Source organism: Pseudorca crassidens, chromosome 16, assembly GCF_039906515.1.
Source record: "Pseudorca crassidens isolate mPseCra1 chromosome 16, mPseCra1.hap1, whole genome shotgun sequence".
Classification (NCBI taxonomy): Eukaryota; Metazoa; Chordata; class Mammalia; order Artiodactyla; family Delphinidae; genus Pseudorca; species Pseudorca crassidens.
In genome coordinates, this window is record NC_090311.1 from 10914077 (window position 1) to 10938451 (window position 24375).

The window sequence follows — 24375 nt, forward strand, 5'->3', positions numbered from 1 at the left end:
CCATTCGCTGTGCTAGGCCCTGGGAACACATCAGTGGTGGGGATAATCAAGGTTCCTGCTCTCATGAAGCAGAGGCAGACAAAAAACAGGTAAACAACCAGGATGATGACGGACTCAACTGTGTGCTATGACAAAGAATGATGATAGGAGTTTCGGGGTATTCAGGGTGGTTTTCTTAAACAAAGTCACCTTTAGGCTGAAACTCAAGAATAAGCAGGAGCTAGCATTGGTAATGTCTTAGTCTGAGTTCCCTCAGTATGAGACCCTGAGATGGATTCAAGTGCAAGTAGCTTAATAGGAAGATGGTCCCAGGAAACATCAGTGGGGAAGTGAGAGGGATGGGAAGGAAGCCAGCAAAGCGTGTGACATCAAGCAAGTTACCACTGTGGGCAGCAAGGGCTCAGTTCCACTGGGGAACTCTGGGAGACAGTGTAAAACACACACCTCAGACCTGTTCCACCTAAGGGGTAAGGTAGCTGGGGTATTTATACATCATCCCCCAGTAATCATTGGCTGTAGGCTACTAGGGCAGGGGTCCCCAACCCCTGGGCCATGGACCAGTACCGGTCCATAGCCCGTTAGGAACCAGGCCGCACAGAAGGAGGTGAGCAGCGGGCGAACGAGCAAAGCTTCATCTGTATTTACAGCCGCTCCCCATCGCTCACATTACTGCCTGAGCTCTGCCTCCTGTCAGTGTTATGGTGAGCTGTATAATTATTTCATTATACATTACAATGTAATTAGAATAGAAATAAAGTGCACGGTAAATGTAATGCGCTTGAATCATCCTGAAACCATCCCCCCAGCCCCGGGTCCTTGGAAAAATTGTCTTCCACGAAACCGGTCCCTGGTGCCAAAGAGGTTGGGGACCACTGCTTTAGGGGACTGGGTAAGCATTCATTCCCTATGTGCCCAGTCTGTCATAAGCACAGGCAGAGAGGGTTCTGGCAACCACAGAAGCCCCCAGAGAGAGAAGCAGGTGCTGGTAGTTAGAAATTGATGTGTATTACATAGTAAGTGCTAAAGGAATATGAGTGGGTTCTGACAGCTTGAGTGTGTTCAAGCATCGGCTTGAATCGTCCAGCAACTGCACACGCTTGGCTGCAGAACGATGTTTCATTTTCCTTCAGCGGACTTAACTTCTTAATTAAGTTGGCTCCAGCTAACACTCAAATGACTTTGCATTTTCCAAGTAGATGCCAACAGAGGCAAGAGAGATGGCCCCCAGGCCCAGTGGGAGGCATAAGGAGGCAAGTCTGGAATGAAATATGTGCTGTAGAGACCCTCATGGGAATAACGTATGTATGTTTATGAGTTCTACCCGAAAGGGAAAAGAAAACACACTGGTTCTAAGGATATGCACACTAGATATGAATCTGCGAAAACACAAAGAAAGGACCTGGGGTGGTTCTGAACCCAAAAGATAATATTTCTATGGCAGGTGCCCCAGCTGAGCCTGAGTCCCACATCAGGACCGGAACAATTTCCAGAGAAGGGGATTGTGGAACGCTGTTGTCTCATGATATCTATCTACCTACTTCCCTTCCTTCCTTCCTCCCATCTATCTATACCCCAAAAGATGTCCATTACAGAAGACATGTGGTCATTTGAATTTCTAGTTTTAGAACACGTCTAACATCCTACATGACTTCTCGGCTTAAATTTGGAAGACTGAGTTAAAAGCCAATGGTTTGAAACAGTGATAAAAGGAACCCACACAAAACAGCTGCCTATCCAACAATTCCTTTACAATTCAAGTCCATTCTATCACCACAGGCCAAGAACAAGATCTCTGATGGGCCTAGGGGGCTCACATCCACAAGAAGTCATTACATGAAATAGGAGGAGACAGAATGAAGAGCATAGGACATCTCATAATGATAAAAGGGTCAAGATAACAAGCATATATAACAATCATAAATGTGTAAGTGCCTATAAAAAGAGCTCCAAAACATAAGAAGCAAAACCAGCAAAACAAAAAAGAGAAACAGACAAAATCTGTAATCATAGTTGAACATTATCAAACTCTACTCTCAACTGACAGAACGAGACAAAAAGAAGAAAAGAAAGAATCAAAAATCTCTGAATCACAACATCTTAACTTAATTGACACATATAGAATGCCACACCCGACAAATTCAGAGTATGTTTTCAGGTGTGAATGAAAGATCCGCCAAGATGATGTATATACTAGGCTCTAAAACAGATCTCCACAAATTCCTAAAGACTGAAATTTTGTATAGTATGTTTTCTAGTCACAATAAAACTAAATTAAAAATTCATAGCACTGAAATAGCTGGAAAAGCCTTCAATATTTGGAAAGTAAAAAAATTCACTTCTAAATAACCCATAGATCAAAGAAGAAACCACAAGGGATGTTAGAAAATATTTTGAACATAATAACAATAAAAATACAATGTAACAAATTTTGTGGGATACAGCTAAAACAGGACGTAAGGGAAATTTATAGCTTTCAATGCTTACATTAGAAGGGAAATAAGACTTTAAAAACTATTATTTCAATTTCCAACTTAAGACTATGAGCAAATTGAACACAAACTAAAAACAAGGAAGCAGTGAAGATAAGACCCAAAGTCAACAAAGCAGTAAAGACACAAAAATAGAGAAAATAGAGAAAATAAAGACAAAAGTTGATTGTTTGAAAAATTTAATAAAATTGATAAACCACGCATAAAGTTAATCAATAAAAAAAAGGAGAAAAAATACAAGTTACTATATCAGAAATGGAAGAGGGCCTATCACTACTGTTCTTTCTTAACAGACATCAAAAATTCAATAAAGGTGGGCTTCCCTGGTGGCGCAGTGGTTGAGAGTCCGCCTGCCGATGCAGGGGACACGGGTTTGTGCCCCGGTCCGGGAAGATCCCACATGCCGCGGAGCGGCTGGGCCCGTGAGCCACGGTCACTGAGCCTGCGTGTCCGGAGCCTGTGCTCCGCAACAGGAGAGGCCACAACAGTGAGAGGCCCGCGTACCGCAAAAAAAAAAAAAAAAAAAAATTCAATAAAGGAATATTATGAACACTTTTATACTAACAAATTCAACAATCTAGATGCATGTACAAACTAGTTTAAAAACATAATTTATCAAAACTGACATAAGGGAGTTCCACTTCCAGAATGGCTCTGTGGACCCCGCTCCCAAGCTAAACTGGAGAAAATTACTGAAAAAATAATTAAGTCTCTGCAAGTGGTCCTAAGAGCATCCAGCAAATGAAGAAACATTAATTTAAGAAGATATACTAAAACTCAGTAAGGACAGTGAGAATCTGTGGCATTTGAACCCTGATCCATTCTTCCTCCTTCCTTCCCAGCCTAGGGTGATGGAAAGTCCATTCCAGATGGGTACAGCCCAGAACACAGGGCTCCCTCTCCCTCTTCCCACAGCTTCTAGTCAAGGGCAATGTTATCTTGCTGGGAGAGACAGGCTGTTAGCACCTCCCAAGAAGACCAGAAGCTACTGTGCTCCCCTCCACCCAGTGCCCAAGTCCTAGACATGAGCATCACTTAGAAAGAACCTGCCACTGTCCCTGTCTTCAGCCTCAGAGACAAGGTTCGGGGAGAGGCAGACCTTCAAATAGAGAGTTCTGGAGCTCTTCCCAAAGGGACTGACTTTATTGGAACTTGGTAAAGTTCAAGCCTAAGGGTACTCTCACAAACATTGTATGTAAGGTTGTGACGAAAAGCAATTAAAAGGAGAACAGTAACTTCACTGGAGATATGAACTAAATGGTAGGCCAGCTAGTTTACCAGCAAGAACCAGGGAAAGAAGAAGGGGATGTTCATCTTGGGGGGTGGACAAATCTCAAACATGACCTCAAAAGCTATCCCTGAAAAGGAGCTTGAATTTAATTGGATGAGTCTGTGGAGGAATTTATGTCCCAGAGCATTGTTGAAAACAATAGAGCCGTCAATCAGTGGAACCCAGCACTGGGGTGTGGTCAGGGAAAATCACAGTCAAAGAGAACCCTACTAAAACCACTGTCACCCCAGGTGAGTGTGCACATGCCCAAAGGCATGCTCCACACGCCTCTGAGGAGCCACGTCACACTGAGGCTTCACACAGTAGGGTAAACAGGCTTCACTAAAATAACCCAACCAGTCACTAAACAAATAAATAAGCAAACAGCAAAAACAAGCCCCAGAATGAGGAATGATCAGTACCCACAACTGCTCCAATATATTACCCAAACTACCCAATGTCAAAAAACAACAAGAACAAAATTATGGGACATGCAAAGAAACAAGAAAGTCTTACCTGTACTCAGGAGGAGAAAGCTTACTGCCTGTAAGAGAAACCAAGAACACCATTCCCCACCAAGACAATGTTGCCCCCAAGGGGACAAAAATTGGTTCTTGGGGAGATGAGAAAATCTTAGCTAGTACAATTGTTTGTGGTCCTCCAGAGGGCTACCGTACATAAACAGATATACAATCTACCTGTGGAATTCCTATTTCATGGTAGAGAAGAGAAACTGGGCGGGGGGCGGGGGGAAGCCTATAAAATGAGGAAGGGTGATAATGGATAAAAGATTGAGGAACATCGTCCTACAAAGAGGTCTGATTCTTCTTAAAGCAATCATTGCCTCCAAGGGCTGGGCATGCCCAAAGAAGGTCTTTCCAGCATTCAGGGGAGTCTTCATTTGAACGATGAAAGAGCTGCAAAATAAGTGCAGTTGCTTCCCAGAACCTCGGAAACCGTCTTGGAAGTTTGAGATAAAGGACAATACAAAATTAGGAAGAAAGCCAGGAGAGGCTCTTGCCAAGTCTGATGCATCCCTTGACATGATGGTGAATCTGGAAGCTTTCATTTCTCAGTTAGAAGACAAACCACACCAATGGAACTGACCTCAGACAAATGACCAGCAATTTGTGCTGATTGAACCAAGGACCCAAAGCAGCCCATGCCATTTTATACCATTTTTTAAAGAAGAAGAAGCTTCCCATCTACCAGCAAAAACCCTGGATAGCAATTTCATTTCATTAAATGATGCAAAACAAACAAATCCTGCAATGTCTTCTGCTCTCCTATTTCCTGTTTCTTTATGCAAAAGCCTGCCTAACCTCTCCAAAAACCAGCTGGTTTATAATAGTAAATATTCATGCTTGATGGAATTAAACCTGGCTGCTTAGTGCAGATGATATCTCATGATAATTTCTCAATCCAGAGTTACAACCCATTTAGATTTGTTCCACAAAAGCAAACTCCCAGACACTCAGCCTACAAAGACGCTTTGGTGTATGCACTCCACTCTCAAGGACTCCGTCATCAAAGTAACGCTGAGGTTGCATGAGAATCTTCTAACATATGGTGCCCCTGCAACTATTAGGTATTAGGGCATCATGATGGTATTTCTGAATTTAAAATGATAGGGGAAGGAAGGAACAATAGCGTGATGACTAATTTTATGTGTCAACTTGGCTAGGTCACAGTGCCCAGATGTTTGGTCAAACACCGGTCTGGAAGTTGCTTTGAAGATATTTTTTAGTTATGATGAGCGTTTACAATCCATTGACTTTAAGTAAAGGAGCTCACCCTCCATGATGTAGGTGGGTCTCATCCAATCATTAAAGGCCTTAGGAACAAAGACTGAGGTTTCCCAAGTGAGAAATTCTACCTCAAGGCTACAACAGAGAAATCCTACCCAAATTTCCAGTCTGCCGGCCTGCCTTACAAATTTCAGACGCGCCAGCCCTCACAATCTTGTGAGCCAGTTCCTTAAAATGATTCTTCCTCTCCCTCTCTCTCTATACATATACCCTATTGGTTCTGTTTCTCTGGAGAACCCTGACTAATGCAAATAGGGAAACAAATTCTATCTTAAATGGAGCTAGAAGCACCTCAACTGCACCCCACAATACATGAGGATGGGAAGCAGCTGGCAGAGTGGGGGAAAGGCGCACCTCCACGCCTGCGGACAGTGGCGCTGATGAGAAGCGCTAATTCACCAGGCAGGGCCCTGCAAAGCTTGGAACCGGCACCGCAGGAGGCAGGGGTGAGACGTGGGCCGGACAGCAAAGTAGCTGGAAAGTCCCCAGAGAGCGGTTAAACCCTCCAGGTCCCCACTCTATCCTCCAACCAGGAAACTGTCACCTCCCCAACCTTTGAAGGAGGTAGAAGATTTAACCATTCAAGGCTCTGGGCTCGGAAAAAGCAGACAAGTAGAAAACAGGGCTGAACAATCAGACCGAAAACAGGGGACTGAGGGAAGGTCTGCAAGGTGACCTGTGAGAAACCAAGTCCCTGGGCTTGGCTTCCAGAATGCCAGGTTCATGTACACCTGGCCAGAGACAGGGAAGGGGCATGCCTCCTCCAGGGAATGGAACGGCCTTTAAGTAAAGGCCAGATGCTAACACTCAGGGTCAACCAGTTCACTCCCCACCCACCCTTCAGTGAAGTCCACTTAATGGGCTCTGTCCAGTTAGCTTCAGTGCTCCCACGTTAAATAAGAACATCCAGCCAAAGCAGATACTTGAGGAAAGCGAGAAACCAAAGAACATGCAGATGAAGAGAAGGTGAGAGCAGATGATACCTGCAGACAAAGAAGAAAGACACTGTACTTACGACAAAAGAACCCGACGTTATAATTTTTAAATCAGAGTTCAGGAAAGAGCTTTTGGGAATTAAGAATATAAAAATCATAATAAATTCAATAGAAGGGCTGGTAAATAAAATTTTTTAAATCTCCTAGAGAGATGAACAAAAAGACAAAGACAATAGGAAATAAAATTAAAAGATGAAATCAACTCAGGAGATTCAGTATCTGCCTAATACAGGATCCAGAGAAAAGAAATAGGGAATATAGAGGGAGGTACACAAAGTTACAAAATAAAAGGACCCATTGAGAGACCAGAACAGTAAATACAAAGAAAAAAGTCCCAGGAAGGCACATCATTGTGAAACTTCAGATGACCAGAGCTAAAGGCTCCTAGGAGGTTCCAGAGAGAGAAAGAGAAAAGCAAAATGAAAGCAGGGAATGTCATTGGGTCTCTCTGAAGCACACGGTAAACTAGAATCCTGCACAGAACTGATCTTCAACCTAGAATTCTACACTCAGCTAGAAAATAGAATAAAGACACTTCAAACATAAATGACCCAAAACACCTAGCTCATGCGTACCCTCCTGGGAAATGACAGGAGAAAGAGCTTGTCCTGCAGAGGCTTTCCCTGTTCCCCAACTGGAATTCCCAGCTCCCCAATCCCAGAGCACTGTGTTAAAGCACCTTGTATTTGCCCTGGCCCCAAACAGCACATGGACACGTCTGAGCATCCTGTACCCTCCCCAAGTGCAAGCCTGTACCTATAAAACACTAAGTACTCAAGAAGAATCTGTTAAATCGCCATGGGCCAGATACGCCTTGAAGTTTTGTTTGTCATTTAAAGAATGCATCCCACAAGCACTGATTTTCCCATAAATGCCCACTTTTTATATGATAATGGACTTGTTTTAAAATGAAACATCTATGTGCACAATTCAGGAGCACTGGTCTTGCTTTAGTAAAGCCTTCTTCTCAGACGTTAGTTTATTAGAGCAGTTTTAGGTTCACAGCAAATTTTAAAAGGTACAGAGACCTCCCATAGACTCCCAGCCCCTACACATACAACGCCTCCCTCATTAGCAACGTCCTCCAGCAGCTCTTGCAATTGATGAACCTACACTGACACATCATAATCACCTAACGCCCACGGTTTATATTAGGCTTCGGTCTCGGTGTTGTACATTCTATGCGTTTCAACAAATGTATCCTCGCAGGCATCCACCATTACAGTGTCATACAGAGTAGTTTCACTGCCCTAAAAATCCTCTGTGTTCTGCCTATTCGTCCCTCCCCCACTGGGACCCCTGTGGTAATGCTTTTTAATACTATCTGTTTGGAGTATGGGCAACATGTTTGCAGTTCTGTGGGCCAGGTCTCTCTGCAGCTACTCAACTCTGCCATTGTAAAGTAAATGCCTCCATAAACAACACGTAAATGATGGGCATCTCTGTGCACCAGTAACACTGTTATTCACCAAACAGGCAGCCCACATGCTGTCATCTGCCGACACCTGGACACAGTATCACTTTATTCATTCCCACCATTTTATAGAAAAGAAGTTTCTTAATAGCTTGACTTGGCAATAATAAGGTTTTTTGGTTTTGTTTTTGTTTTCAATTTTCTCTCTGAAATCTATCCTCTTTCTGGAAGTTGAAACGACACCCAATCAAAAGCTGAGATGGTATGCTGAAAGACAATCCCCTTTTCAGAACATCCCTGCTCTGAAGCCACACTGCCCTTCTCCACTTTAAACCCCAAGCTTCTCAAAACTCTGAAGGAAATCACTCGCTCTTGGAAACTGATCTCTGCGTTTCCAGCAAGCGTGGCTTAGGCTGCCTCACAGAGCAAGTCCCATAGCCTGGCTACCCCAGGGACGTGCCATTTGCTGAAAGTCTGGCACGTGAGCCCTTCAGGGCAGTGCCGTTGGACTGCTTACGGTAAACTGAGAACAAGATCTTTTGTTTCCAAAAGTAATCAATGTTTGTTCTTGCGTTCAAAGAAAACCAACTGTTCTTGCGTTCAAAGAAAACCAACTGTTCTGCAGAACAACATGTGGACCTCAACGACCCTCCAGTCACCAATTACCCGTGAACAGAACAGAAGCAAACCCACGTTTACCTAGAATGGGGAGTTCGTCTCCGGAGATCCCTTGGTCTAGAGCCCCTGTGTCCGCTCACCCAAATGCAACCCACGAAGTTGATTTTACTGAAGGGAGAAAGAGTGTGCATACAAAATACGAGTCCACTGAGGTCGCCCCCTCTGAGGCCTGCCACCTCTTCGAGGAGCAAAGAGTCACACCAACCACTAGGCTTCCTATCAGCTACAATAAGAGACCCAGGAAACAGCGCTGGTGGTTTTTCTAAGTGGACACGGCAGCTCCCTGCAAGGCAACCTCTGACCTGTCACAAAAGAGCAAGAGAGCAGATGAAAATACTCACCAAAGCCTAGAGACTGGGGAGGATTCTGTGTCTGGCAAGTAGTAAAAATCTGTAACATTATAAGTACATCTTAAGCAAGAGATAGTAATAGCCTCTGTCAAAACACTTGTCCAGCACAGATGGGACATCAGCCTCGCATTCGACAAGGCAGCTGGTGGGCAGACTTGTCAGGAAACGCATCTGACAGGGAGGGTGCGCCTCTGAAAGAAACACTTTTGTGGGGCCTGCCCTCTACTCTTCGTGGTCCAGCAGTCTTCTAGCTTGAGTTCTTCACATAAGACCTATTTCCCTCCCAAGTTCAAATGCAACAGTAGCTACGAAATTGTGCTGCAGTCCTCAGTTAACAGTTTGAAAGCCAGGATTAAGGTTTTCCCACAGGGTTTCACTTCTTACTGTTTATGATTTTTGAAGCCCCTTGAAGCTCAGCACCGAGTCTTTGGGAGAACAGAACATGTCTTAAAACCACAGAGAACTTGAGTGACCCCACAAGGATACAGATGGAGACCAGATAGAAGCGGACCCCAGGTGAATACCACCCCAGGTACCTCTAAACAATGCCAGCACAGGAATCCCTGACAGTAAGGAGATAGGAAATCAATACTGCAGACATTCCTCCAGCTGGCACCTACACTGCCTCCGAAACAGACTCACTTAAAACAAAACATGACTTCAGAGGCGAAGAACAAACTCGGACAGGAAGTGAATCCAAATGGATGCGTGACCTTAAACAACGGGAGTGACTGGAGCACCCTACACCGTCATGCAGGCTGTGCCCCTGGCAACACTAACCTCAGAGGGCATTTTAGGAAGCATGCCCAGGAGTGTGCTTTCTCTCAGTCTCCCCCATGACTCCAAAGTCAAACGCTCCCCATGAACCACTGTGTTCAATCTAAGGCTCCTTTTTCTTTTCTCAGGGCTGCTGTGACAAATTACCACAAACCTGGTGGCTGAAAATGAAAGAAATTTCTTCCCTCACAGTTCTGGAAGCCGGAAGTCTAAAATCAAGGTGTTGGCTGGGCCGCGGTCCCTGTGAAGCCTCCAGGGGAGGCTCCTTCCCCGCCTCTTCCAGCTTCTGGTGGCTCCAGGTGCTCCCTGGCTTGTGGCTGCGTCACTGCAATCACTGCCTCTGCCTTCACGTGGCCTTCTTCCTTGCATCTCTAAGTCTCAATGGTCTTCTGCCTTTCTCTTGTAGGGACATCTGTCATTGGACTTAGGGCCCACCCTAAAGCCAGGATGATCTCATCTCGAGATCCTTAACTTAATTACATCTGCAAAGACTTTTTTCCAAATAAGGTCACATTCACAGGTCCTGTGGGCTAGGACTTGGACATATCTTTTTGGGGGGCCATTATTCAACCCACTAAAGTCTCCAGTAAACTAGAGGAGAAAATGAGTTATTTATTTAAATGCACGTGGGCTGTGAACACCCTGTTGTATTTAATCACCTAAAGCCCAAGACACTATCGTGTTAGAGGCTGGCATGAAGGTCGGCTAAGTGTCCTTGAACAAGTTGCTGAGTCCGTCTAAGCTTCACTGTCCCTGTACATAAAGTGGGGACAACCGGACCTGGCAGGGCTGTGGCACAGGTTGATGGAGATCCACTTAGAGGGGCGGGCACCTCTATATTGATGACAGGCCCTAATCTCTAATGACTCTGGGCAAAATGCTCAACAACCACTCTGTAGGGAAGGCCGTCCAGTTATTCCCTGATCCAGCCACTATCAGGTGTGTATCGGGTACTTAGAAAACAGAGAAAAGATTAAGGTAACAGGCTCGCCAAAGCTAAACAACGATCAGACCTGTGGGGAATCAAGGACTCTGGGTCAGGAGAGCAGGTTGTCCTCTCCCAGGTGGTCACCTGTGGGCCTGGTTCCTCTCCAATGATCCCAGAACCACCAACCTAAATATAAAGCCTGCACTGCCCGTGGACTCCCCAGGACACGCGCTGTGTCTCACTTATCTTTGTGTCCCCAGCACCTATCACAGTCAGTGCCCGGCACCTAAGTCACTCAGTAAACACTGATGGAACGAATGAAGACACAAACCAGAACACTCTGGGAATCTCAGCCCTGAGACTAAACAATGCATGGATGACTGGGGTTTATTTGAAGCATGATACCAAGTACCTGACAGACACTGAATGGACTATCAAGATAATGCACCTTTTTAACATCTGGGCCCGGCAGACGCCCCAGCAATGTCAGTGATGCCCATCTCTTATTTTAACCCTCACTCCAACCAATAGCGGAGGCCTTATTCCCACTTTACACAGCAGGAACTGAGGCACAGAGAGGTTAAGTCACAGAGCTAGGACCTGGCGGAGTCAGGATTTGTCACACTTTAAAGAGCTGTATGCTTTGCACTACACCACCCTGTACCTGATTCATGTTATTCTTTGCTTAAGGCTGGTCCCAGCTCACATACCCATAATCAGACTATATATTAGGGAGGGTGTATGTTCATTTATATATATATATATACACACATACATACTATATGCTGGTACACACACACACATACACTACCTTCATTGAAGGAGTAAACTAGAGAGAATACTGAGCTGAAAGGCATAAGGTCCCAGGGAACATGGTTAATTCCCTCGCACTGTCAAGTTCTGATTGGTACTGCCAAAGGGTAAAGTGTCACAGGTTACACTCCGCCAAGTTCACAAAAGCAACATATACAATGTTTTGTAAACTCCAGAGCCTTGTCCTCAGGCTCATTATTTCCTATTAAATATCTTGTTTCTAAGCCAACCAGTGAAGAAAAGTGAACGGTGCTCGACCTTCGTGTATCAACTCTTTTCTCTCAACTCCCGAAGAAAGTGATGAGGAGACATGACCCAGGAATTAGTGGCCCAGCCACTGAACTTACAGGAGGAATGGATGCTGGGGAAGCTTTTGCGGCCCTCGGACACCAGATCGGGGTCACCTGTGCAGTGCATTTCCGAGTTCATCACTCCATCTGGAAAGCAGCGGTAAAAGAAATCGGGACGAGGTCTACAAAAGACACCATGGACATTTTCAATATAAAACGCTGCCATCACAAACAAACCCCAAGCTAACCCCGCTGTCCCCTGTTGTCCTAGCTCCTCCTGCTGCCATCAACAGCGCAGCCCGCCCCGCCCCGAAGACACTATGGGCTTAGGCAAAGCTCAGGCTTTGGGGTCAGAGAGATCTGGGCTGGAACTCCCACTCTGCCACTTACTAGTTTTATGACCTTGGGAAGGTCATGTAGCCATCCCCCACCCCAGCCTCAGTTTCCACATCTGTAAAAAAAGGGAGATCAATACCTACCCAAAGGTGAGGTCCTGCAGGTCAAGTGAGGTGACTTCCAGGAGCCACCTAAGCCCAGGGCCGGTGGAGTAGAAGGTAGTTCCTGCCTCCACCTATGGGTCTGCTACTCGGAGGCTGCTTCCAGGACCCAAGCCTCCAGGCTCCTCATGGCCCTGTAGCTTGAATTTGGATGGCCAACTGCCTGCCCTTCCTTAAATAGCAGTCTCACTTAAGCTCACTGAGAGGACCTGGAAGCCCAGCTCCAAGATGCAGAGCACACGGTCGCCAGGTCGGCACCTGGTCCAGGTTGCGGGGGAGGCTCTACAGGGAGGCGGTTCAAGCCGGCCCCAAGGCCGAGCCTCCTGCCACAATCACGGATAACGTGTACTGAGTACGTACTGCATACCAGACCCAGCACTAAGCACCGCCCATGGGTGCATGTTTTTTTTAATTTTATTTCCTTTTAAAATTTTTATTGGAGTATAGTTGCTTTGTAATGTTGTGTTAGTGTCTGCTGTACAGTAAAGTGAATCAGTTACATGTATACATAGATTCCCGTCTTTTACATTTCCTTCCCAGTGAGGTCACCACAGAGCACTGAGTAGAGCCCCCTGTGCTAAACGGTAGGTTCTCATTAGTTATCTATTTTATACATAGCGGTGTATATAAGCCAACCCCCACCTCCCAATTCGTCCCACCCCTCTTTTCCCCTTGGTAACCGAAAGTTTGCTCTCTACATCTGTGACTCTATGTGTCATACGATTCTTATGACAACCCTGGGTCAGGCCCTCGGACCTCCTTCATTTCACAGGTGCGAAAATGAAGGCTCAGAAAGATTACACTACTGCCCAAGGTCACACACAACCAGTAAGTGGCAAAGACAAGCTCTGAACCCCAGCAATTGGATTCTTGTGCCTACACAGCTCACCCACGCTTGTCCACCTCACTCAAGTGTGGACTCTCACACAGATGTGTGATGGTGAATTACTTCACATTGATTCAACTAACCTTTGCCGAACGCCTGCCGTGGACAAGGTCTTGCTAGCACTGTAAACACAATCCCCCTTTTCTGTACGTACTGGGCTACAGTTCACACAGACTGACTCACTGGTCCTCCAGCTCTGGGATCTGGGCCCAATAACAATCTATCGATATCTGTAACATACCAATTATCAGTAATCTACCAGAACTGCTGGCTTACTGTCTCTCCCCTATGTGGCTAGTGTTCCTCCAAGTGTGGCTATTCACCTACTGAACCAGAACCTCAGAGCGGACACGGCCTGGGAATCGGCGTTTTATCAGGCCCCACAGCAACTCTAAGCCTGGAAAGTTGCAAGGACACTGAAGCCCCAAGCCACGCACTGCGCAATCTGTATGCCTCTTCTGCCCCCTCGATGCCTGGCCAGCACCACGCACCAAGTATTTACATGATCACTGATACTGAGCTTCCAAGAGGGGAACCAGCCTGTCCAAGGCCAACAGCCAGGCAGGGCCAAGGTCAGGTCCTGAATTCGGGTCTTTTGACGGTTCGTCTCTACAGAGATTAGCTCACTGCCAGAGCGGCTGAGGGAGGAGGCAAGATAAATGGAGAAGAGAAATCACTTCCCAGGGGAGTAAGAGAAATGGGCCATGCGCCAAAGCTCAAACGCCAATCCAGATTTCTTATTCCAAAGAGAACGATAAGGAAGAAAGCTTATTTATTTTTTGGAGGCCAAAACTGGCAAGTGAGTGGGTGTCTGGTGAGGCCCTGGAACATCAGTGGATGGACCAGAGATGCCAGCAGTGGGCTTTGGTCCACAAGAAAGTATAGTCAGTGGATACCGCTTTACTATTGATGCCCTGCTTTCTGAAATACTGAGTTCGTAATTCAAAGGAGAGGAAAGATCTGTGCTGAGGACAGAAATCTCAGAAGGACAATAACTTAAGGGAAAACCAGAAGAGCTCAAATTTGTCCCATCCAGTGTCCTGCGGCCAAGGCTCCTACGTAGAAAACCCTGAGAATCAGTCACTATTCGTTTCTTTTTTGGAACTTACCTTCCCACTATTAATTTAATAGTGTTTGTGCAGACTCCATTCAAAGCAAGAGCCAAGGACACGGCTACAAAACAAAACCAACAGACAGAAAAATAACCAGCGGGCTCGCAAATCAAAACCATCATCATCATCGTTATCATCATCGTCACCATCACCTCTGTTCCATCGTACTACTGTTTAATTTATGACCACAGAAATATGAGCGAATACTCTAAAAAAGGGAGGCAAGTTTGAGCAGCTAAAGGAAAATGTAATTAGAACAGGACTTTGGAGAGTGACTCATAAAATTCCAAGCCCCTGTGACATGAAATTGATCTCTCCTCCTTGAATGAAATTTTCAATATCACTGAGAAGCCCATCTATCATGTTCTGGCCTGATAGGAACAGATTTAATAGGACAGCACGTAGAATCCCTTTTACCGGTAGCAAGAAACATAACTTTTTTATTTCCTTCTGGCAATCTTCTCAGACACAATTCTAATCAGAGCAGCTGCTGGGATCCTACTGCAAGTAGGACGTGCCCACTCAGCCATCACCTCCTTGTTGACCCGCGTCTCCTGCTGACGGCTCTCCACTTGCTATCAAACGAATCACCGTTTCCGAGAAGGTGAAGTGTCCCCAAAACCTCGTTCGCTTTTGAAAAGATTTGCCCAGGTGGTGCTTCCTGCCACCTAAAACAGTAGGCATTTCTGGATTACATCCTTTAAAAATAGGCAGCACAGGGACTTTCTCCCAGCAGCTTGGAAGGACTTTGCTGGATAAAGCACAGATCGTCCAAAGCGTGCAGATGAAATGAGTCATGGAGCTTTCCCTGCAAGGACCCTGCACCTCTCTCCTGTGTTTATCAAGACTGCACAAAAGCCAAGTCAATGCGATGGAAGGCCAAATGCTTTGCATAAGCAATAAAAACCTATTGATGCCCTGTTCCATTGCTTTGTTGAATAATAAAGCATATGAGTTACGATTTCCCTTTGGCAAGTATTAACTGTTCAATACTAGCTGAGATTTACGTAAGAAAATAGCAGCGGAGGGCCATTTTCGGAAAGGAGCTGCCTGGAGCAATTCATGGTCATCAAGGGAGACAAATGTGTTATTCTACAAACGGAAAGTACTGTGAACCGTCAACAGTCACCAAGGGCACAGACCACTGAGGTGGAGACAGAACCCACCTGCTTTTAACAAGTCATGGGAAGCAAAGAGAACGGGAGGGACCAGTTCAAACGAACACCTTTGTCAAAGGGAAACTAATCCCCTAAGTGCGGGATGGGCAGCAGTGCCATATCTGACTGTGGCAGCAAAGGAGGGATGGGCCACCGGGGTGGAGCGCAGAGCATGCGTCAGCAGCGCGGCACCACCTTTAAAATACCGAGCACGCAACTGGGGTATATAAACTGGAAGCAAGAGTGGGGGGACGGGACTTGGAGAGATATGATTACATTCTGCACGCACAGACCCTTCCTTCCTAAAACGCTGGCTTCCCTTCTTTCTCACAAGCTCACAGCACTGCTGAGAGGTCTCCTTTGCAGAGAGGAGGGAAAATTCCCTGGGCCATCTTCACGGCAGAATTCTCCCACAGATACGACAATTAACAGGCTGTGAAATAGCCCTGAGATGACAGGGGCTTTTCTTCTCAGGGCTAGTCCAGCGCGCTCACTGTTGTGTTTTCCCAGAGGGGCCAGACTCCCTCGTATCCTGGTCCTAGCATGGCCTCTGCACAGAGAAGGTCTCTGGGAACAAGCATCACTAGCTGATCTCCCAATGCCCTTGGGGAACTTCAGAGACTGCTACATCAGTCCAGAAACGCCATACGCGTCCTCAACCTCTGCACCGGCTGGATTTACTGGAGCACAGAGCAGTTCTCTGCAAAGCTTCAAGTAGCTGAGCTAGAAAATGTGTGGATGTGATATAAGCACCAACAGCTGGCAGCTTCACTCTCTGATCCAAAAGCCTGAAGGAGACAGAAGAGAGTGGGGATCTGCAACGACAGTACTTAGGGTGGGAGTCATTGCAGCCTTCCGGAAGTGAAATGAACTGATTATTATGTTCATCTGAATAGCACAACCCCCAGGGGGACCAAGATAGGGGACCTCTCACTGATACCAGAGGGAAGGCTGGGCTGAGATTAGATGTGTGACAGGCTGGCCAAGCGGGAAATGAATGGCGCCAATCATGGGGGCAGGGGGTGGCTTGTTGATTAACAATAACCCAGCGGGCCTGGTTCCTAAGGGCTGTGTTTACAGCATCCCACAGCACTGCGGGCTTGAGAGAAGAGTCAGAAAGACAAGCCAGACTGTGTCTGATAAAGAAATTCAAAGCAGTGTGTCATGTGAGCTGGCCTGCAAGTGGCCTATATGGAGGGCACTCCTGCTTAAAGGCACCCCAGAGGATTAAGAGGGGCTTTTGTTGTTGTTACTTTTGTTGTTGGGAATTCAGCACCACAGTCCTTCCAAAACAGGGTTCTCCAATTTACAGACCTGGCTGTTCCGCAGCCAGATCCCTTAGAGCCCGATGCTGGGTGGGGCAGGCCTCGCTTGTCCAAGAGCAGATGCACAAGGGGGGCTGCTGTGGACAGGCGGATCAGGGGAGCTCTGGGGGTTCGGGTCTGCTGAAGATGCCTGGGTAAAGAAGGGACCTCAGCACTAAACCACCCTCACTGAGAAAGTCCTGCATCAGGTAACGGTGGAAAAGCTACACCTAGTTTTCTGTCCTTGGTTTTTAAAGATCACTCTCCCCACCCCCTACTTCCAAGGCTTCCTAAAAGCAGCAATTTAAAACAAACTGTGTACAATGGGAGGTTCTTCATCATTTTTACAAGGCAGGCTCTCATTTATCTAGGCAAACAGAACATCCAATAACTCTGCCTTCTCTGTTAACATATAGGAGGCCGGGTATGGGGTGCAATTTTGAGATGTCATCCTAAGGGAGATTTAGCGAAGAATGAAAGGTCTAGGGAAAGTAACTGTAAGCTACTCACTGCCATAACAACAGCCCAGCTCCAAGAGCGGGCAGTAAATTACAACCATAACCATGAAAGACAGTTCCTACCCACAGTCACATATCTCGGGACTCCGCGTCAAGGGAGCGACTAGAATAACAAGTGAAGCAGAGGGATTTCCAGGTCAACTGAGAGGGCTCCTGAAGGGACATTTGGGGGACCACAGTGATATCTGTCCAGATGCTCGAGCCCCATGTGGGAGGGCACCTACGCCCTTCCTGGAAAACCTGACCTTTCCACCACCTCAGCTGAGGAGACAGAGACCATGTGACGACCAAAGCATCAACCTGCACTTAAGCAGCCGGGGGTACACACCTGACTTCAGGGAAGGCATCCACAGGCTGGCCAGAGACTCGGGACTTTTGTGTCCAGGCTTTTTGAGAAATGAGTCGAGCCAGAGTCTCCACCTGGGAAGTCTAGACCACGAGATGCAGTGAAACTTCGAGGTGGCACTGGAGCTGAACGGTCATACAGGGGTGGGCCAGGGGCACCCACCACTGCGAGCCCAAACCTCACACAGACCAAAGGTGCAGGCAGCAGAAACGACGTCCAGACAGGAGACTGAGGCAGGGAGTGAGAGGAGAGGAAGGGCACATCGCAGAGAGGAGGGGCCGTGAGGTGGCAGGGGCGCCTCCACCCCTCGTGGCCTGGATACCAATTCCGTCCCCACGAGGCTCCTCTGTCCTTCTGCTCCCTATTCCTGGATGTCTGTGAGATTGCTTGTTATAGCCCTGTAAGCAAACCTCTAACTTATCTGATGTAATTTCAGAAGAATTCTGTTCTTTTCAACTAGACAGAGCCTAACCAAAGCCTGATTATGTAAGAATGTTCCCTGTCCCTTTACTGCTCTGCATTCCCTAGATCTCACCCTCACCCTCCTTCCCTTACAAAGAACAAGGGAGACCATGTTTTGCTACATTTTCATTTCCTCAAAGCTCAGTAATTAACAAATATAACCTTTACTTAAGAATCTCATATTTCCAGATTTACTACCTAACTGAATGGTGAGCCTATACAACACACCAACAAACACAATGTGTGTGACGGACGGGTTGGGTAAATTTAACGTGTCATGTCAAAAAATAAACCTAATTCAGTTTTCCCAACCATCAAAAAGCTAAAAACCTGGCCTCCAGGTGGTTTATTTTGGTTGCTAAACAAGCCAAATAGTTTTGCTTTCTCTTAATGCTGTCATTTACTCAGTCTTTTGATTAAGATGCAGATCAGAAAAAACATGGGTTTAACCCTAAAAATGTCAGACTCATGTCACATGCAGATATGGCTCAGCTAGGGGAGAACTGATAACAATGGTGTTATAATCAATGGCAAAGATTGGAGCATTCTTTACATAATAACAGTTGATTAACTGCCCAAATGTCCCCAAACTGAAGAAGAGTTATGGAGTTTGTTTCCAGTTTATATTATATTTTACATCTGCTTTTGCACATTTTTGCCTCTAGCCAATGGTGATTGGTCAAGGAGTCTGTGGTTGACTTTTGAATTGCCCTTAAATATGGGCCTATTAGCCACAAATGTGGGGTTGGGCAGTCAGTGGTGACAAAGTTTCAGACTCACTTTCCCTTACAGCCAACAGCTGCCCTTCTGGTGTGCCGGGGAAGCACAGAGCTCTGATGGGGAGTCTGACACTCACTTTCAGCACAATGGACAGCGGCAATGGGCTGACCCTGAAGACAGGGTACTTAAACCACCCGTGCACTGGTTCTTCTTAGGGGTAAAAGTTTACCTTGTCTTGTGTTTCCAAACTTAATTTGACGAAGAGAAAAATCAGCTGGGTGCAACTGAGACTTTCAAAATCTAGCGACCTAAATAATTAAGTTCAGCCCCATCCCTTAAAGCAGGAACTGTGAATACTCTACCTAGGAAGGCTTCCTTAATTTCAGTCTTGTCTGTTCGCCGGATAATTTTCACCACACAAATAACAGCCAGGGGTGTGAGGAAAGAAATTGCCTGGAAGAAATAACAAAGAATCCCTTATGAGGACAGCAGTTTGCTATCAGAGGGCTGATTGATAACTAGTTCCAGTTAGCTTCGTTTAGACTCACTAGTTGAATGATCTTACTGAACTCCTGACCTCAAACGAAGAAGGATTTATATCTATACTTAGAGACTCCACAGACTTGAAAAATCAGAGGTCTGATTATGGGTTATAACTGATTTGTAATTGCTGGGAGCCACGTTTTAAGTGGTGGTTTTTTTTTTTTCGGTACGTGGGTCTCTCACTGTTGTGGCCTCTCCCGTTGCGGAGCACAGGTTCCGGACGCGTAGGCTCAGCGGCCATGGCTCACGGGCCCAGCCGCTCCGCAGCATGTGGGATCCTCCCAGACCGGGGCACAAACACGCGTCCCCTGCATCGGCAGGCGGACTCTCAACCACTGCACCACCAGGGAAGCCCCAAGTGGTGGCTTTTTAAACAGAAAAGACCAGTCCATAATTATACTGACTCATCTTTGCCAGTAAGCCTCCTCCCGTCTCCCCTGCAGAGGCGCGGAAGAACCCTTGGCCTCCATCCTCAGCACCCTGGCAACATGGGAGCACACGGGACTTGCTTAGAGTCGCCTGATTCATTCCCCTTTGGTGTTCTTTGGTCGAATATTCATTTCCACTGCAAAGCAGAGGTTAGTCCTTTTCCATGAAGTCTCTCCTCTTCCCTTCCTCCACCCCCTTTCTTCCCCTGGACCAAAGCACTTGGGAGTGCAGTAAGCGCTTAATGAACCAAACTGGTGGGATTCAGATGCAAGTGACACTCACTACTGAACCTTCTATGAGGCAGGAACTATGTTTGGGTACCGTCAGGTACTGGAGTCTCTTAAATCCTCACGCTGGCTTTGTGACAATTCCTTGCCAGGCTTGGGGACTACATGATGTGCCCAAGGACACACAGCTGGTGAGTAGCAAGGCCAAGCTTTGGAGGTCAGGTTTTCTGCCTCTCATGTCTAATCTTTAGTCAGCATTCTATAATTAGTACATTGTTTTCAACATTCCAACAATCAAAAAAAAGGTATTTATGTTATTTCCTTATGATTATAACGTCTCAGGATAACAATCAAAAGGGATTAAATATCTCACAAATCTACAGTTGGCTCACAGATGGTGGTGGGAGCGGTGAGCTGTGTCACTATTAACCAAACAGCGTTCCCGCTTTGGGAAATCTCCACCTGGGCTCTGATCGGTGTCACTCTTTGGAGAGGGGCTTTCCAAGACTAAGGCATGGCTAGAAGATACTCTCCTTTTTTAAAAAACAGAATTCATCCAAATGCACAGTCTTTCAAAATAATTTCGGAGGCCCTGCACACTTGCTACAGCCAGACTGCCAGAGCTCAAAGCATCTTGGGAGCTCCTCTTTGGGAGCTGTCTTCAGAGCCAGTTCCTGAGACGTGAAAACGCTTCTCCTTACGGGCTGGTTTCTTTCCGAGCACAAATGGTAGTAACCGGCTTGATGAGCCTCCTTATCGGCAGTGGCCCCGAATGACTTGGCTATTAAAACGCCACATCAGCAAGTCCTATCACCACGGAGCGTGTTCAGAAGAGACTGTGACACAGCTCTAAGAGAAGATTCAGAACTGAAGCAGGGGATTTCCCCAGGGGCGACTCAAAAAGGCCACACTCGCTTGTGAGTTAAGAACAAGCATGCTGTGTAACAAGCATCTCAAATGATGCTGGGGACTGAGAAACACTGCATCAGTTTTGACTCACACATTCAGTGTTTAGAGAGCAATGGCTGAAGTCCCTGCTTACGTAAGTCCGAAGTTGCGGTCGAGGTCAAAGAAGTCCTGAGCTTTCTGTTTCCTCTCCCTTTGGGCACCAGAGACCAGCTACCCCCCCAAACAGGAGAAAGCAGCTCACTGAACAGTGAACAGAGCTGCAATGACCCCACCCCCAGTCACACCTTAAATATGAGAATGGAGAACCGAAGAAAACACTGAAGGGCAATCCCAGCTGGCACAGTCTGAGGTTACACAGAAATGGAGCCGCAGAGAAAATATGAATCGGGAGACTTTCCCTCCAAGGCTCCAGAGGCTGCCTACAGGAGATGATCCCGAGCAGGACTGTGGTGGCCAAACAGGAGATGGGGCGCCGTGTGGGAGACCGCGGCTCCAAGCCCGGGAGTCGGAGCCGGGGAAGGCATCAGAGCTGCCCGGTGGCTCCAAGCTCACAGCTTCAAGGCCAACGGGGTCCCTCTTAGCACTGCTCGCTGCCTCAGCTCTCCCGCTCTTAATTACATCCCCATCCAGGCTTGCCCAACCAGACAGCACTTTAACTCTCCTAGGTAGATGCACGTTGGTCTGTCTCCTAGAACCAAGGACAAACTGCTCCCTGGGCCAAGGCTAAGCACCAGGAGGGCCCAGGGCTTCCCATCACATGAGCTTCGCAGGTGAGGAATTGCAGCCACCAGGCTAGCGTCCCAGCCCCCGCCCAGGCGGCCGCAACAGAAATGTCTGCACGTGACTGTCAGGGGTCTTTCTCTGCTCCTCTCATGCTAACGACATCTGGGTTCTGGTCTCGCTCCTTCTTCCTGGAAACATATCTGCCGTATCCTTGGGCAGCACAGTCCTCAGATCAGGACAGAGACTTACTTACATTTACCACCTGCTGCCCCCCACTTTTTATAACTCCCTTTCAACCAGAAGTTGGAATTAAGAGATGAGCCCCAGAAGCCAACACGTTAGGAAAACAACTTCCTCCGGGGCAAAAGCACCTCTGAACCGAGTGAAAGAATGAAGAAAAAAGAAGCACCCCACTTTCACTCAGCAAACCGGACTGAGTTAAACCGATGCCTGCCCCTTCCACGTTCTGACAAACGCCTTTCGAAGGCACTGTTCTGCTGCCCAAGCCCATGGAGGAGATGAAGATGGACACAGAGACACAGAGGTGGGAGTGGTTACTTCTACCTCCAAACAGGTGTGGAGATGGAGCACAGAAAGGGACAGACAAAATTTCCCCTGGGATTGTTTCCCTTAGATTAATGTTTCCATGGCTTAAAAAAATTGGAAAATCCTGGGAATGGCCCAGTGGGAAGACAGTTAATCGTCTGTGCTTATTAAATGGGACCTGAGAGAGACCAGGACAATGAACTCCAGCCACTCACTGCTTCAGGATGCAAGGAACATACTGACCCCTTCTCTGTGCTTGAGTTTTCCCCACTAGTTATGAGAAAAGGGCTGCGCTTCTGAAAACTCACTAATGACATGTTCCGAAAATTCACTAATGACATGGTCTGCTACAGGCACTTCGGTAAATTAACTCATTCAATCCTCACAGCAACCCTAGGAAGCAGGCTCCTTACTTAATGGATAGGAAACTAAGGCACAGAGAGGTTAAACAACCTGCTAAAAGTCACACAGCTAATAAGTGGTAAAGTGGGAATTTGCACTCAGTCTGTTTAAATCAAGCTCTGTGCTTCTAACCCGTGCTGTAGCAGTTCTCACCTCAGAAGCAAGAAGCATTAATAAAGCATGGTAAACACCTTTACTCTGGAGCTGGAGAAGGAAAGAATGGGGCGTGTTTCCAGGAACATGGATAAGTCACAGAAGTGTTAGTGGCAGCTGTCATGGATTAAGCACCTACTACGTATTAGGGCCTTTCCTCACATTGTCTAATCCTCTAGCTACTCCGTTAGGGGAAACATCCTCCTTGTACAGAAAACAAAACTGGAACTCAGGGAGATAAGGGAACACACAATTGCTTGCAGCTACTGGGACCGTGACGCTCCGATCTGGGCTGCCGTGCTGCCTGGGTTGGAGTCCTGAATCAAAGTGATCAGCTTAGCCCCACAGCCTCATCTTACAGATGGGGAAACTGAGCGTGAGATCACCTTGTATCAAAGAACGTCTCGTAAACTGCTAAGCAAATGCGCTACACAGCACCCACATATCAAGATAACATATGAAAGTCATTAAGCAGAGCCTGGGATGTGGCTGGTTTTGCATGATGCTCTTCCACAGGCAAGGAAGCCAGAGCTCCTGTGGAGCAAAATGAATGTGGGGAACAGACTCAGATCTAGTAGAACCAGTCTCATGCCCCAGCTCTGATATTTTCAGCTCTGTGACCTTGAGTATGTCACTTAACCTATTCACCTTTGAGTCTCAGTCTCAGTGTTCTCATCTATCAAATGGGTATAGTGATGATATACATAGCAAAGCATGGTTGCAGGGATTTAAATTCACTGAGTAGTTGAATGCTTCTTATAGATCACACCCTAAGTGAAGTGTTGTAAGTCTATCACCCTATTTGAAGCTCTCAACACCCTGGGGAGGGAGGAAAGTGTTGTTAAAGCCCTCTTTTATAGATAAGGAAACTGAGGCACTGAGAGGGGAGGTGATTTTCCCAATTCACGAAGCTAGTAATTAGCAAAGCTGGGAGTGGACCGAGGCAGTCCACTCTAGAGCCCCTGCCAACTGCTCACCCACGAGGCCCAGCAGAGAGTTAGTTAGTATCCAGGAAATTCTGATTGTTGTTCCCAGGGAAACCTGTGAACAGATGACCAATGCCAGGATCCTGTAACCAGACATATGGGAATAGAGCACTTTAAGCTCCAGCCCATCTGTGCAGGGAGGTCAGGCGCAGGGAAGAGCCCCATTACTCCAGGCGCCTTGCCCGTGCCCTACAGGACCAGTGTCTCCAGCAAGGGCTGGAGACATCCTGCCTTGTGCATCCACCAATGAAACCAACACAGGAAGTGCCGTCCATCCCGGCCATTGCTACACGCAGACAGTGGGTAAACCTGGGCACTGATACAAGGCACTGTGTGGCCAGCATGCTTCTGGGAGTCTGCCAGGCATGGAGCAGTGTGTGTGCAGGGAAGGGCATGAACGTGCCAAGCACTTTTAACCACCGAGGGGCTGAAGCCAGGGCACCTGATGTTAGGGCGCTAGCCAGAGAAGAGCTTGTCGCTGGGGTTCAACCACATCAGACAAAACAGTGGGCCCAAAGTGCCCTAATTCCCAGCATCTGACAGAAAGGTGTGCTGCGCGGTGCTTTTAACAACTCAGGACAAGCAAACGTCTGGGAAAGGCCCTGCTGTGGGCAAACAATTATAGCCCGTCACAAAGCCAAGA

General features: G+C 46.9%; 1 protein-coding gene across 6 annotated transcripts in view; it reads right to left on the reverse strand.

Annotated features, from left to right (window-relative positions):
• PLPP4 (phospholipid phosphatase 4) overlaps positions 1 to 24375 on the reverse strand; it is a 192667-nt gene that overhangs the window by 119494 nt on the left and 48798 nt on the right. Inside the window, exons 3-5 of one of the 6 annotated variants that reach the window (XM_067709221.1) lie at positions 19177 to 19267; positions 14305 to 14368; positions 11870 to 11994 (exon numbers count right to left, since the gene is read on the reverse strand). The exons of 3 other annotated variants lie outside the window; for them this stretch is intronic. In XM_067709221.1, coding sequence (XP_067565322.1) covers positions 11870 to 11994; positions 14305 to 14368; positions 19177 to 19267 — 280 coding nt within the window. Of the gene's footprint in view, positions 1 to 11869; positions 11995 to 14304; positions 14369 to 19176; positions 19268 to 24375 lie in introns of those variants that run through there. 2 more of the 6 variants (XM_067709223.1, XM_067709222.1) reach the window with 2 other exon arrangements.